At 44.9% G+C, this 15,377-nt stretch overlaps 1 protein-coding gene across 2 annotated transcripts in view; it reads right to left on the reverse strand.

The window, feature by feature from the left end:
• Nucleotides 1-15,377, reverse strand: part of SKP2 (S-phase kinase associated protein 2) — a 39,302-nt gene that overhangs the window by 21,799 nt on the left and 2,126 nt on the right. The window contains exons 3-4 of one of the 2 annotated variants that reach the window (XM_027520470.1): nt 3,552-3,663; nt 971-1,114 (exon numbers count right to left, since the gene is read on the reverse strand). In XM_027520470.1, coding sequence (XP_027376271.1) covers nt 971-1,114; nt 3,552-3,663 — 256 coding nt within the window. Of the gene's footprint in view, nt 1-970; nt 1,115-2,119; nt 2,271-3,551; nt 3,664-15,377 lie in introns of those variants that run through there. The other variant, XM_027520471.1, reaches the window with a different exon arrangement.

The following is a 15,377-nucleotide window of genomic DNA, read 5'->3' on the forward strand; positions in this document are numbered from 1 at the left end:
AATCCCACTACCGAGAAAACCATAATTCAAAAAGAAACATGTGTCCCAATGTTCACTGCAGCACTATTTACAACAGCCTGAACAGGGAAACAGTCTAGATGTCCATCAGCAGATGAATGGATAAAGAAGTTGTGGTGTGTATATATATATATATACACACACACACATACACATAATGGTCCTAAAAAGGAACAAATCAGTTCTAGTGAGGTGGATAAACCTAGAGTCTGTCATACAGAGTGAAGTAAGTCAGAGAGAGCAAACAAACATCATATATTAACACATATGTGCGGAATCTAGAAAAATGGCACTGCTCAATCTATTTTCAGGGCAGGAACAGCGATGCAGACACAGAGAACAGATTTGTGGATACAGCGGAGGAGAGAGAGGGTGGGATGAGTTGAGATAGTAGCGTTGAAACATACATATATTACCATATGTGAAACAGACAGCCAGTGAGAAGCTGCTGTATAATACAGGGAGCTCAACCCAGTGCCCTGTGACAACCTAGAGTGGTGGGATGGAAGGGGGGGCACGGGAGAGAGGAGGCTCAAGAGGGAGGGGACATATGTATACTTATTGCTGATTCATGTTCTTATATGGCAGAAACCATCAAAATATTGTAAAGCAATTATTCTCCAAATAAAAATACATAAAAAAATAAAAAGACATGGGCATTGGGGGAATAGCTTGGCTGCATGGCATCTGCCAGCCAGGGCTGCTTGGCTCCTGCCTCATAGGATACTCAGGGCACCCTTAGACCCTGGGAAGAGCCCAAGTGCAGGCCTAGGCCAAAACGGGAATGACGTCACTGAAGCCTGTGCTGTGTTTCACCACACGGCAACATAGACAACTACTGTCCCATGCTGCACAGATGACCTGTCCCAGGGCAGACAGCTGGAGAGAGAGAGAGAAAGACATTTCCATCTGTTTTCCTCCCCAAGATTCTCCAGGGACTTTTCTTTCTTACCTGAAATGTTCAACTAACGGTTGGTCCATAAATGATCGTGGACAGCGGAAGGCAACCACCCCTCGGGACAAAAGCCGACCAACCACATCTGGGTAGAGGTTTCTGCCCGCGAGGTCTACAGTCTGCCAGAGAGACTCGTCAAATCTGGAAAAGAGGTGCTCTGTTTGGTGAGTCAGGGCACCAGTTTCTGGAGGCCCTCGACGCTGCTATGAACAACAGGACACGGCCACTCAGTTGCCCTGAAGCAAATTCTAAAGGCATGTTTGTTTCTGACTATACAATTACCTATATTTTTAAGGCACTACTGAATATTTCTTGTCCCATTATGGATAAGTTTTCATCTTCCTCTTTACATGGATTTCATAGCTAGTTCAATGCTACCATGAGCCCTGCAATGATCTGGAACAGGAGAATAAAATTTCAGCATTCAATTCAATTCAATAACTTTAAGACTGCTCAAATCACTCAACTGATTACTGAATAAGTAGGTAGGTTCACAATGACCTCTCTTGCCATCTTTGTGAAGCACGGGCATGCTACCACAACTACCCTAAAAAACATGTAAATGTCCCTAAAAGAAGGAAAGTTTCTATGACTTTATTATGAGATATGGTTAGCAAATATCTATTAGGAAAACCCATAGTTCAGCTCCATTTTACAAAACCTTAAAAGCTTAAAATAAATGCACAGAAATACAGGAATACCCATGAACTAATGTGAAGAAAAGAGGTAAAAATGTTTAGATTTGTGTTTCGAAAGCAAAAAGCGGTAACAAATATAGTAAACAACATAAAGAAGTTTGAATACCCATAGGTTAATTCAATTTAACACAAAGAAAACACGAGATCAAGCCCGTGAGGGAACATTTTGAATGTTTACAAGAATTTTACTTTTTAATCCTACTTGAGATAAGCAGACCACTGGCTGGAGCTTTGAAATAATTCTGCATAAACAAATTGTCAACCTCTATTCTTAAGAAGACAGGACTGCCGTGCCTGGCATATAACAAGTGCTTAATGAATGTCAGTTATAACTTTCATGACAGTTGAGATGAAGATGAACAGAGCTGCATAGAGAGCACAGCTGGTGGAAAAAGAAAATCAGAATGGGGTTTCTTGAGCAGGGATAAGTGAGTCAACCACCATGTACCTGCTCTGGCATTCCAGGTATGCCGACCTCTCTGTGGCTCTTCTAAGCAAATATAGTCAGCCCTCCCTAGCCACAAGGCTTCCCACGTGGCACAGATGATAAAGAATCCGTCTCCAATGTAGAAGATGCGGGTTTGATTCCTGGGTGGGGAAGATCCCCTGGAGGAAGAAATGGCAACCTACTCCAGTATTCTTGCCTGGAGAATCCTATGGACAGAGGAGCCTGGTGGGCTACAGTCCATGGGGTCGCAAACAGTTAGACATGACTGAGCAAGCACTCCCTGTCCACGGGTTCCACATCCACAGATCCACGGATCCAGAGTCAGACTGTCCTACCCCATTTGATACAGGGGACTTGAGAATCCACAGATTTTGGTATCCACAGGGGGTCCCGGAACCAGTACCCAGTGGGTACCAAGGGATGACTGTAGCACAGTCTTGTAAATACCTGGAGTGTCTTATTTCCAGCACACCTGTGAATGGAAGGGCAGGGGCTCCTGCGTTCTCACAGTGAGAGTCCTAGACGTGTGGAGGGAGGAGAGAGATAGACGGCCTTAAGCACAGACAAAGGCTGGCCAGAGGCTGATGAGCAGGAGAAAAGGTAAAGATGGAAAAGCCCGTTACCGCCTTCCCAGCTCACCAGGATGTCCCATGCGCAGCTCACTGTTCGCTCCTGAGAAGTGTGGCCCCAAACCCAACAAAACCTGAACAATTCGCTGGGTACCACTTGAGCATCTTTATATTTCATGCTCACAATGGCCATCATGTGACCCACCGGAAGTGACTTACCCCATTTGGAAAACTTCTTTTCCCTGTATTCAGCAGAGCGCATGTTTATTGGATGCTGGGCCAGGCAGTGAACCAGGAGTGACAGGGATACACGAAGGCACAGCTGGTTCTCATATACCCAGTGGGCTGGGTATGAGTGGCGGGAAGAGAACTCGGGGCTCTGTGTGGGACCCGGGTGGGAAAGCAGCTTTATGGGACCTGAGTGAGGCTCTGAGCCCCAGTCCCCATATATAAAATGGGATGATATCTTCCCAGGTGGTGCTAGTGGTAAAGAACCCGCCTGCCAATGCAGGAGACACGCGTTCAATCCCTGGGCTGGGAAGACCCTCTGGAGGAGGTAGCAACCCACTTCTTTATTCCTGCCTGGAAAATTCCATGGACAGAGGAGCCTGGTGGGCTACAGTCCACGGAGTCGAAAAGAGTCAGACACAACTGGGCACACACACACACCTCCAGCAGATTCCTCCCTTATCTGTGAAATAAGACACTAATTATTATAAAGAATATAATAATGAATAAGAAAATACCTAGTGTGCTTTGTGCTACTATATTCTTCTTGGTTTTCAGTGTCAGCAGACCCAACCAAATAAAAACCCTTCTTTTTTCCTCCTCCACATACACTAAATGGGGTGAAAAATACTTACGCTAGATGATACCATCTCTTACAAACACTGGAGACTTTCAGGAGTTCAGGGAGGCACAGACAGGAAAAGATTCCTAAGAGCAGCTCGTCTGGAAGGGAGTCCCAAGAAACACCTTGGAGGAGAAAAAAAAAAAAAAAGAATTGTTTTCCTTTTACCATTCGTTTCCTCTATCAAGTGTACTGAGCTTTTTCCTGCACTTAAAGATATACAACATGTAACTTAAAAAGGGGAATTTAACGCTAAATGAATTCTTCATCCTCATAATTCTTTTTCTGTTCACCCATGACCTATGTTTCCTGAAGTGGATACCGTATACTTTCTCAGCAAAGGAGAAAATAGAGTATCAAGAATACTTTTCATGATATTCTTCTCTTTAGTACCCACCAGCCAGTCTCAGGCCTCTCACATCTTAGACGACAATGTCTAAGATACATGATGCTTCTGGGTTGCTAGGAACACCTCACTCCTCTCTGAAGTGGATTCAGTGGTGGATTTATCCAGTAGTGACCTTATTTAAAAGGCAAACCAATCTTTCTCCCTCTTCTTCCAAGCTTACAGAGGGTGGACTCAGAAGTCCATTTACCTAAAAGTACAATATCAAAAGGCTGGTCTCATCTCTTAATTCAACACACATGTTCTGAGTGCTTAGTTTAGTGCTTAATTCAACACACATGTCCTGAACATCTAGCACAAACATGCTTAGTTTCATGCCAGGGATGGGTTAAAGCGTTAGGAGAAAGCAGGTAACACATGAGACAACACTTTTTCATGGAGCTTGTGTTCCACTGGGGAAGCAATCACATGATATTAGAAGACATGTTAAAAACTGTTCAATATTTTTTAAAAATTAAGTGACATGTTAAAATTGCTTTTACTTTGATGTATTAAAAATGAAGAAAATGAGGAAGGTGTTAGAAGGTTTAAACACATAGCATACACACACACCTCAACCATCAATAGCAACTAACCTTGTTCTATTTTTCATATGTTTGGGGTTAATAATAAATTATGATAAGGGTTATATTCGGCTCTTTGATGAAAACAACTATTTTCATTCTATTTTGACTCAACTCTATTTGTTAGCCTACTGAAACTCGTCATTCATAGTTAAGGAGACTAAGTCTGTATTAGTAAAGATTTGGTCAAAATATCTCCTTCCACATTTTAAAATAAATGCCTAATACAAAATTCTGTAATAGTAAGTAATTGTGACGTGAATTTCACCACAATGGTGGTTCCTCTAGTAACTGTCAAGTTTTATAGCTGGAGTTCCCCCCAAACTTTTTAATACATTTGCTGTGTTTTCTTATATTAAAAGAAGTATTGCGTTCTTATTGAAAAAATTCTTGAAGAAAAGTTGAGTTACTTAAAAGTATAAAACAGTTCCATTTTTCAGAGATATTTTTAAGTTATCTGGTGCACTTGCATCCATTGCGTAAACATACTGTTTCCCAAACTGGTATTTAAAGAACATTCTTCTGGGAGATGTTAATATCTATTCCACTACAAACAGTGTTTTGTGGTGTAAAATGGTATAAAACAGTGGGGAAGGCCTTACTGAGCTGGTGATCATTGAGCAAAGGCTAAACACAGGGAAGGGGCCGGCCCTGTGAGTCCCTGGGGTGTGTTCCATGTGCGGGAGCAGCAGGTCTGTTTTGAGGAACAGCAAGGAGGCCAGCCGGAGAAGGTAATGGCACCCACTCCAGTACTCTTGCCTGGAAGATCCCATGGACTGAGGAGCCTGGTGGGCTACGGTTCATGGGGTTGCTAAGAGTCGGACACGACTGAGTGACTTCACTTTCACGTACTGGAGAAGAAAATGGCAACCCACTCCAGTGTTCTTGCCTGGAGAATCCCAGGGACAGGGGAGCCTGGTGGGCTGCCGTCTATGGGGTCGCACAGAGTTGGACATGACTGAAGCGACAGCAGCAGCAGCAGCAAGGAGGCCAGCATAGAACGCAGTGAGCAAGTTGCGGGGATCGGGGAAGAGGTCAGAGGGGTGGGAGGGGGCCAGTCACCCCGCTCTGATTCTGAAGGTGATGAGGGGCCGCCGGAGAGTTCTGAGCACAGGAATGACAGGATCTCACAGAGATTTTAAAAGGATCACTCTGACTGTGTGTTCAGAATAAACCGGAGGGAGAAAAAGGGGGATGCAGGAAAACCAGTTTTCTTAGTTTTTAGAAAAGCAAACTCTAATTGCTATTCAACAAGTATTAAATGCTTACATATGAATAGAATAACCCACACGATCAGGATAATATGACCATAGCCTAGAAGGAAACACACACACACCAAAGAAACAGTGAGTGTTTTAGATTAGAATTCAGAGTGGTTAGCTGAGTTCAATAACTTGCCTTCTCGGTCTCTAACTCCAATCCATCTGCTACAACCAATGCTACCGCTATCCTCTCTCCCCTGTGATGGCTAATTTTAGTGTCAACTTAACTGGGCTAAGGAATACCCAGATATTTGGTTAAATACAATACCAGGTGTCTTTGGGAGGCTATCTGGAATGAGATTAACATTTGATCCATCAACTGAGAAAAGCAGGTTGCTGTCCCCAGTGTGCGCCTGCATCATCCAATCCAAAGCTGGGTTGGAATGAAAGGTGGATGAAGGAAGACCTGGCTGTTTCTCCCACCTTTGAGCTGGAACCTGGGTTCCTCCTGCCTTCAGGCTTCGACTGAAACTAACATGATCTACTCTCTGGATCTTTGGGACCAAAGATCATGGGACTCTTCAGCTTCCAGGGCTACGTAAGCCAATGCCTTATTAATAAGCCTCCCGTATCTCTTATTTGTTCAGTGGCTCTGACAGTTTTCTTGGACTTCCCTTGTGGCTCAGCTGGTAAAGAATCCATCTGCAATGCAGAAGACCCGGGCTCGATCCCTGGGCTGGGAAGATCCCCTGGAGGAGGGCGTGGCAACCCACTCCAGTATTCTTGGCTGGAGAATCTCCACGAACAGAACAAACTGGTGGGCTACAGTCCATGGGGTCGCAAAGAGTCAGACACGACTGAGCAACTAAACACAGAACATACACCCCATTTAAAAGGTGTCAGCATTTACTGAACACGGATGTTGCAACAGGCTCAGGGAGAAGACGATGGAGAGCTGGAGACAGCCTGGAGGTGAGTGATAAACGTAACAGTCTTGGACTCCGTGGACTCTTCCCCCCTATTCCTGGGCAATCTTTTGAAAACACCCCTCGATCAGATCCCTTCAATGGTGTCCCTTGAATATTCAGTCTAAAGTCTATACTGCTGAGCATGAAATTCAAAGCTTTCTTATCAGGGCCCCACTCGGTTTTCTAGATTCATTATCTAGACATATGTTCTAGCCATTTGGAGCTACTTGGAATTTTCAGAATGAGTCATTCTGTGTCATATCTCAATGCCTCCGTACATGCTGTGCCTGCCCCCGACTGCTATGAATTTAACATCAAGTGACCATTAACGCCCCAACTCCTATAGACGGCCTCCCAGGACATCACCAAAAACAGGCCGGTTTTTTAACCACAATTTTTCCTATTTCTTACTCACCTGTGTAGGCCCCCACAAGGCCATGAGATCTTGAGAAGGAGAACCTGATTCTTCTTTTAACAATCTTTATATTCTAAGGAACTAGCACACTGTCCGATACATGAAACCATTCATATATTTACTTAACATGTGCTATATGCTGAGGACTGTTCTACAGACGTAGATGAACAAGGTATGGCCTGCTCAGAGTTTGAGACACAGACAAATAGGAAATTTCAATCCAGGGTCACAACAGGCTGCAGAAGGGCTCAGAGTGCTGTGCTACACCAGGGACAGAGCTGGCACAGTGCTTAGGGAAGGAGACTCCCTGAGAAAAAAAGGACATGTAGCTGCTCCATGAACACCTGCCCCTCCCTCTCTGCTGCTGCTGCTAAGTCGCTTCAGTCGTGTCCGACTCTGTGACCCCAGAGACGGCAGCCCACTAGGCTCCCCGGCCCCTGGGATTCTCCAGGCAAGAACACTGGAGTGGGCTGCCATTTCCTTCTCCAATGCATGACAGTGAAAAGTGAAAGTGAAGTCGCTCAGTCGTGTCCTACTCCTAGCGACTCCATGGACTGCAGCCTACCAGGCTCCTCCGTCCATGGGATTTTCCAGACAAGAGTACTGGAGTGGGGGTGCCATTGCCTTCTCCACCCCTCCCTCTCTAGAGAATCAAATAAAGGACTGAGGCTCTGAAGCCTAGGGTTAGAGGGATGAAGGCAGACCATCTGCACTGACCCTAGACACGTTCCGGGGAGCAACTCCTCAGTGTGGCAACTCCATCACACGACAAAGCTCCTGGGCCAAGGTCAGTGGGGGCAGAGGGTCTCTGGCATGACTCCTGCTTCACAAATTGGAACCAAGTTTTCCTTCCATTAATTCTTAACTCCCTGACCTCTGCTGTCTCTTGTGTATACAGATCAGATGGCAGCATTTCACTCGGGAAAAAAAAAAATTACACTTAGCCACTTTGAATCTAGTCTGTTGAGATTTTTACTATGATCTGCAATGACTACCCTGACACCAGGTGCCTGCCCTCCATCCCCGCCAAGTGTGAGAACTATTGGATTGAGGAAGGAGCACAGCTCCAACTGGAATTTGACTGCATTGTCTCCATGTCAGCAAACCTTAAGCGAGCTGCTCAATCCTTCTGGGGCTGAGTTTCATCTGCAGGAAAGGGAATAAAAAGGTTTATCTTGCAAAGTTTTTCACTATGAAGACTAAATAGCTCATGTCAAGAGGTTACAAAGCAGAGAGTTAAACTCTTTTTGGCTTCTATTCCTCTCATTTCTCCAAAAACTCTATATGCTTTACTTTCATGACCTTTTCCTTTCAGTGCTGCTTAGAATCTTCACCTATGTGAAAACATCCATCTCTGAGTAGGACAAGGGCTGCCTGATAAGATTTACTGAGACCCCCAAACCGCCTTCTATCTAGGTTTAAATAATTAAATTAAATTAAAAGATGCTTGCTCCTTAGAAGAAGAGCAATGACAAACCTAGACAGCATATTAAAAAGCAGAAACAAAGGTCTGTATAGTCAAAGCTATGGTTTCCACGAGTCATGTATGGATGTGAGAGTTGGACCAAAAAGAAGGCTGAGTGCCAAAGAATTGATGCTTTTGAACTGTGGTACTGGAGAAGGCTCTTGAGAGTCCCCTGGACAGCAAGGAGATCAAACCAGTCAATCCTAAAGGAAATCAATCCTGAATATTCATTGGAAGGACTCATGCTGAAGCTCTAATACTTTGGTCACCTGATGTGAGGATCTGACTCACTGGAAAAGACCCTGATGCTGGGAAAGATTGAGGGCAGGAGAAGGGAGCAACAGAGGATGAGATGGTTGGATGGCATCATTGACTCAATGGACATGAGCTTGAACAAACTCCAGGAGATAGTGAAAGACAGGGAAGCCTGCTGGAGTGCTGCAGTCCATGGGATCACAAAGAGTTGGACACGACTGAGCGACTGATCAACTTATCAACAATCTAGGTTTGGGATCCAGGAAATACTGGAAAGAATAAAGAGACACATGGAAGGGCAGGAAGCCAACATGGGAATGTGAATAAGCAGATTATCACTATGGGTTTTAAATCTGCAGGGGACTCCCAGGAAACATAAAGCACCTGCCCCAGATGCTGGGGCATTTAATCCATCATCTGCTGTCAGTCATTGGTTGGGGGCTTCTGAAAGGGGGTGGGAATGTTGATTGCCCAGTATGCCTGCCTGGGGAAAGCCCTCAAACACAGAGTGTCATCAATGTGGAGGAGAAAGCTCTTGGCATAAAAGGGAATGGTGAGCTTCAAGGAGCTATGGATGGGGCACCCAAGTGTCAGGTAAAATAGTGGGGAAAGGAGATAGGGAGGCTTGTTGCAAAGTAAAGGGCAGGAGAAATCAATAAACTAATGAATGTGGTGCTTCCCATTTTTATGGGAAGACATAAGAAATCAGCAACTTAAGAGTAAGAGATCAGTAATTCAAGTGCTTCCCAGGTGGCACACTAGTGTTAAACAACCCGCCTGCCAATGCAGGAGACGTAAGAGACAGGGGTTTGACCCAATGGTTGAGAAGATATCCTGGAGGAGGACGGTGCAACCCACTCCAGTATTCTTGCCTGGAGAATCCCATGGACAGAGGAGCCTGTCCATAGGGTCGCAAAGAGTCGGACATGACTGAAGTCACTTAGCACACAATTCAAATGCTAGAAGGAAAATTTGGCATTGTGATGAATGCAGGTGTTTGCTGAGGACAGCAAAGCGAGGCATTGAAGCCACACAAGGGAGCTAAGTCAGTCTAGAACTAGGAAGGCTTTGCATTGCAATGTCCATCTTCACCTGCACAACTCCTACTCATCCTTCAGACCTCAGCTGAACTATCTCTCCCTTGGAGGGGCATTCCCAGGTGACCAGCACAGCCCCCATACCTAGACAGGCACATGGAGACCCAGCACAATGCCTGGCACACCACAGACATTATCAAAACCATTGCTCAATGCAGTATACCTTTTACTGCCCCTTCACACAAACCATGAATGTGCTAATTCTGTATCCATGTGACTGATTAACCTTCCTTAATCAATTAACCGCCATGCCTGGTGCCTAAGACAAACCTGGAGACGAACATTAGAAAGTGTTCAATATTTCACAAAGGAATGACTGACACAACTAAGAGAAGAAAGCTGGCTCTATTTCACAGACAGGTAAGAGTGTGGGCCTCTCAGGACCAGTTTCCTCATTTATCAAATGACAAGGCTAGCCTAGGGCTCCACTTCAACAAACATTCCTGGGTGTCTGACTAATGCCGGAGAGCATAAGCACAGTCCCTGTCTGTTGGCCTCACTGGGAGGCAAACTAATAAACAGAAACACAACCCCACATTTACAACTGCCATTTACTGAAAGCCCTAAAGAGTCTCATACGTTTATTAATGCATGCAATTCTAATGCTTGCCTTGTGTCCTAGGATGTAGTGTCCCATTTCACAGATGAGGACCCTTGTCTTAGTAGGTTTATTTATTAACCTCACTGAGGTGCTAGCAACTATCAGGTGGCAGAGCCACAAAATTAACATGGGACTCTTCTGTCCGTTTCCAAACCCCACAACCTGAGGTGAAGGCACAGAGCCACAGAGCAGAGTGTCTGAAGCCTACCAGGTGGCTCAGGGTCTGCCAAGGAATGGCACGGCCCTGGAGGTGTTCGGGGGAATGAGGCTGAAGACTGAAACCCAGAAACAAAAGCAGCGTCCTCTGTAAGTCAGGGGAGGGGCTTCAGGAGATGATGTAACTCCGACTAAAGGGATAAGGTCACACAACTAGCAAACGGCCCGGTGGGAATTCAAGCACAGATCTGACTCCAAATCCTGTCCTATGTCTACCCTAGGATTCTCTCTCCTGTTCTGACTTAATTTTCTAAAATGAAGAAAAATTTTTAAAAAATGATGCTTTTTAAAAAAGTGAGAACTAAACCTCACTTGCTCTGGGAAAAGGAATCCTTCAGGGCTTGGGAGGGAAGGCAGAGGGGAGAGGGAGTGAAACAGAGATGCTGAGAGCTCTCAATGGGTCAGTGAGCATATGGATGGGGCAATGGCTGGGAAAAACGCACAGCCTCTCTGAGCAGCCAAGTACCCACGTCTCCACAGAGCTGATCACAGGACAACACTGAGTCTAGGGACCTGGTGGGAGTGAAGGCGGGGGAGGGGTGTCACAGCCTGAAACTGGATGCTGTTTCAACAGATGAGACAGAAGTCTGTCTTCGTACAGCTGCCCCAGTGGCTAGTATCCAGGCTTGGGATATGCTCAATCTAATTTTACTTGCCATAGTTAATTCTCAAAACACTGACCATCTGTTTCCTGGATTCCTGACTGCATTGCTGCCTGGTCTGTCTGCTCAGAGAGGATGACAAAGTCCAGAGCAAGTCTTTCCTCTACTCACCTCTTCTAAAACCCCCAAGGCTGCACACCAGACCTGCACAGTAAGCAAAATAAAGCCCATGGACTTTAATCTTCAACAATATGAAAGCAATCAAACACACTTTGGAGCCATGAAAGGAGAAAACTGGCCAGATTCACACACTTGCTAGTCACCAGCATTTCCATTCATTCCTCTGATGCAAAGTCAGCTGTCCACTTCTGTAACCTCATCACCTCCCAGGCCTCTTAAAGTCTTTCGGAAATAATAACGCTTGCTTAAGAGTTTTCGATGCATGAGGTCTTTACTCTATAGGTAACGTCTTCTTACTTGACATGTTTATTTCTTGAAACATCACCTACACTCAGATTCAAACTCCAGAGTACTCAATCTTTGACTCTTAAAACTGCCCTTTTCTTTAAGCACAGATAATTGTATCTGAAGGATAAGCAGGCACTGCTGTTCAAATCTACTCCTTTTTTAAGAGTGGAGGTTCACCTCCTGTTTGCTTCTGCTTGCTTGTTTTAAGTGTTAACGACCCATGCTTCCTTTCTGGGAGACTACAGATTCTGCCATCTGGGATGAGATTTCCTTCCTCTTCTATAAATCATTAAGAGACAACACTAGACCATGTTAGCTCTTGGTATTTTGGCTTTTTTATTTTTTGCCTGGTTGGACAAAACTGAAAAAAGCAAAACAGGAAAGAGCTAAAATAGAGGTCCTCAATGACCCCTTCAACCCCACACTTCAATGAGAGACTTGCTCAACCCTGGGATGTGAGAAGACTAAGAAACCATGGAAATTGGGATTCGGGGAATTAGGTACAGGATGCAAGGTCAAGAAGAGCAGGATCTTTGGTCTGTTGTGTTCACTGCTGGATCCCCCATCTCTAGAATGATGCTCCATCAACACTGCTGAATCAATGAAAGGAAGCTATAGGGTAAACACAGGTGCCTGGGAAGGGCCTGTAAAGGCTCTTACAGAGCTGAATTTTGGAGCTGCAGGATAAGATTCAGTGGTGAGTCATGAAATCAATTTAGTCTGATTAGTGTTGTTTTGAAAGAATGGAAGAGAATAGGAAATACCTTGGTAAGGAAAAAACTAATTTAATGCAATTTCAGTTTAAGATACACACCCAAGATTGCAATGGAAAATGTATTTATTGGTTATTAAAAAAAAAAAGAGGAAAAGCATTTGCCTACAGATACTGAAAAAGCAGATTCCCAGGCTCCAGGCAGGACTTCTGGGATGAGAATCTCTGGAATTTTGCACTTTGAACACGTTCCCTTGGGGATATCAGCAGACTCTAAACTTTGGAGTCTCTAGTCTGAAAACCACTAAGGGGCCTGGAATTTCAAGCAGTTTAACAGCCATGGGAAAGCTGATCAACAAATTAGTTTGACAGGATTTCCACAGCTATCTTCTGTTTGGGAGGTCGGAGTGGGGGTTGTGGGTGAGCAGGAGAAGACAGGGGACCGGGGAAGGCATTTTACAACCATGAATAAAATGCAGTTGTTCTCTTTCTGTTCATTACTGACCTCATCACCAGGCCATTTCCTCCCAACTCCTTCCACAGACTCACCCCAAGGGCTACTCAGACCTGTCCTGGTACCCGTTGGCCACAAAGTTTCCATCTTCCAAACTGAACAGATGAAGAGGATTTAGTTACCAGATGTGAGCCTGGCTTGGGGCCAGCAGAAAAAAGAGACTGTCCAGTGAAGAACCAAGAAAAACTCACACAGCCCAGGGCCACTGTCATCAGATCGCTATGGAAAGCAGGTGTGGTCCGTTCCAGCCTAATCCTGCAGCGCTCTCAGCCACCTGTCCTGACAACCGCAGACAAAACTCACTACAATGATGATCCAGCGCCGCCAGGGGCCCAGGCTCCTGATGGCCCACTGGGAATGCTCTACACCAGCTGTTCCTCACCCTGCAAGCCCCCAGCCCCCCATACCAATTTACCAATCACTATGGTGGGAAATTCCACGCACGCGCACAGCATACCAGTGGTTTCCCTCCCTGCCTCTCTCTGAGGTCACAACAAACAGAAAAGTCATGATTTTTTTTTCTCTCACTTCCCATAAATACATTTGAAGTCATTTTTAACAATCTTGATGCAGTGACTGAATCCTTTCCAGGTCCTTCTCTCTTCCAGAGCCTCTGCTTTGCTGAAGGGCAGAAGGAAGCGTGCCCACGTGCCGTGAGGATCACCATGAGAAGCTTCGGGTCATTTTTATACAAGGGGCTCCTTCCCTCTGGCCTCCTACAGCACTTGCTGCCTGAGCCACTCAGCAGCTGCTAGTGTATGAGCTGCCATCTTTTGCTGGGAGCTTCTCTTACCGTGTATCCTCTTCTCTCAACTTGAACTGCAATTTCCTGGAGACAGCAGCCATGCCTGAATCTTCCATCTTGTTTCCTTCGTACCTTGCTTTAAAAACGTCATCTGTATTTCTGTCTGTGTGTGTGAATGTGGAAGGACATATAGGACACACAGCAATCACACTCCACGTCAGATGCTATCAGCACTGGACAAAGTTGTCAAAAGCCGCTCATCTTAGCAGGAAGCGTCTTTCACCAAATTGTTCCTGCTGCATTCCTGACACTAAAAATAGCAGGGACGTTCAATTTTGAAGAAAAAAGATCTACACGAACAGGGCCAGACTAACAGGATTAAGGACAAAAGATAAAGTGAAATAGCCTCTCCGCTAGCTATCTTTTGTCCACCAAATTAACTGGGTTTACTTACTGTTATACGCAGGGAGCATGCTAGCAGCTTTACATGTATTCTTTCATTTAATCTTACAGTACCCCATGACACTGGCATTACTATCCCATTGCACAAAGAAACTAAGGAACAGAGAGCTCAAATAGCTTCCCAAGGTTGGTAAACAGCAGGATTTGGATTCAAAGCCATATCTGTCTGACTTCACCACAATCCTTACTGCCTTTCTGATTAATCCAATACCTAATATAGATCCCCAGACCATAATTTCGAAGTTCTATTTTCTAAAGAAAGGGTCAAAAGCCAAAAAATCTTTTTTTTTTTTAAATTTTGTTCAAGCAAGCAAGCGATCAACCAACCATTCTCAAAGAAAGCCAGATGGGGGAATTCAGGAATATACTTAATTTACCCTGGCTCTGCCAGACTTCATCTTTATTTCTCGGCTGTCTCTTCTTCTCCATCATGACCCACGGAATTTCAATTTAGAGTATGATCACTTCTACAACTTCAAAACCTTTCTCTGTCCACTCTAACGTCAAAATCTATCCAGAAGCTGCTTAACACCATTCCCACACCTCTCAACAAGTCTATAAGCTTTTATCCTCAAGCCCTCAAAGTTGTCTCAAGACACCAGTGTATCCTTTTCAAAGGTTACACAGCAACTCTGCTCAACGGCACCTCTAGCCCAATTCTCACTATTCTCCCCTTTGTTCCACTCTTGGAATATGGCTTCCTTGCTGTTCCTTGAACAAACACAACATTCCCCTGCTCCAGGGCCTTTGCACTAGCTGCTCCTTCTGCTTGGGGCTCTTTTCTCCAAGATATTTGCATGGCACATTCCTTCATCTCCTTTATGCCTTTGCTTACAGCTCACTGTCCAAGTGAGGCTTCCTCAATACCCTGCAAACCAGCTTCCCATCCCAGGACCTCTTGTCCCTCTTGGCTTGTTCTGTTTTTGTTTTTAGCCACAGCACTTATTCTAACATACTACACACCAGATTTGTGCATACTGCATCCTCTTTCTAGAAGAGAAGCTCCATGAGGGTAGAAATGCCTTTTTGTGCTCACTGCTATATCCCCAGTACTTAGAACAATGCCTAGCACACACAACGTGCTCGGCAAATATTTGCTGAATTAATGTTTTACATGGCCTGCCAGTAAGAAAAACTGATAACCCCAG

The sequence above is a fragment of the Bos indicus x Bos taurus genome, chromosome 20, assembly GCF_003369695.1.
Source record: "Bos indicus x Bos taurus breed Angus x Brahman F1 hybrid chromosome 20, Bos_hybrid_MaternalHap_v2.0, whole genome shotgun sequence".
In the NCBI taxonomy this organism is placed as follows: Eukaryota; Metazoa; Chordata; class Mammalia; order Artiodactyla; family Bovidae; genus Bos; species Bos indicus x Bos taurus.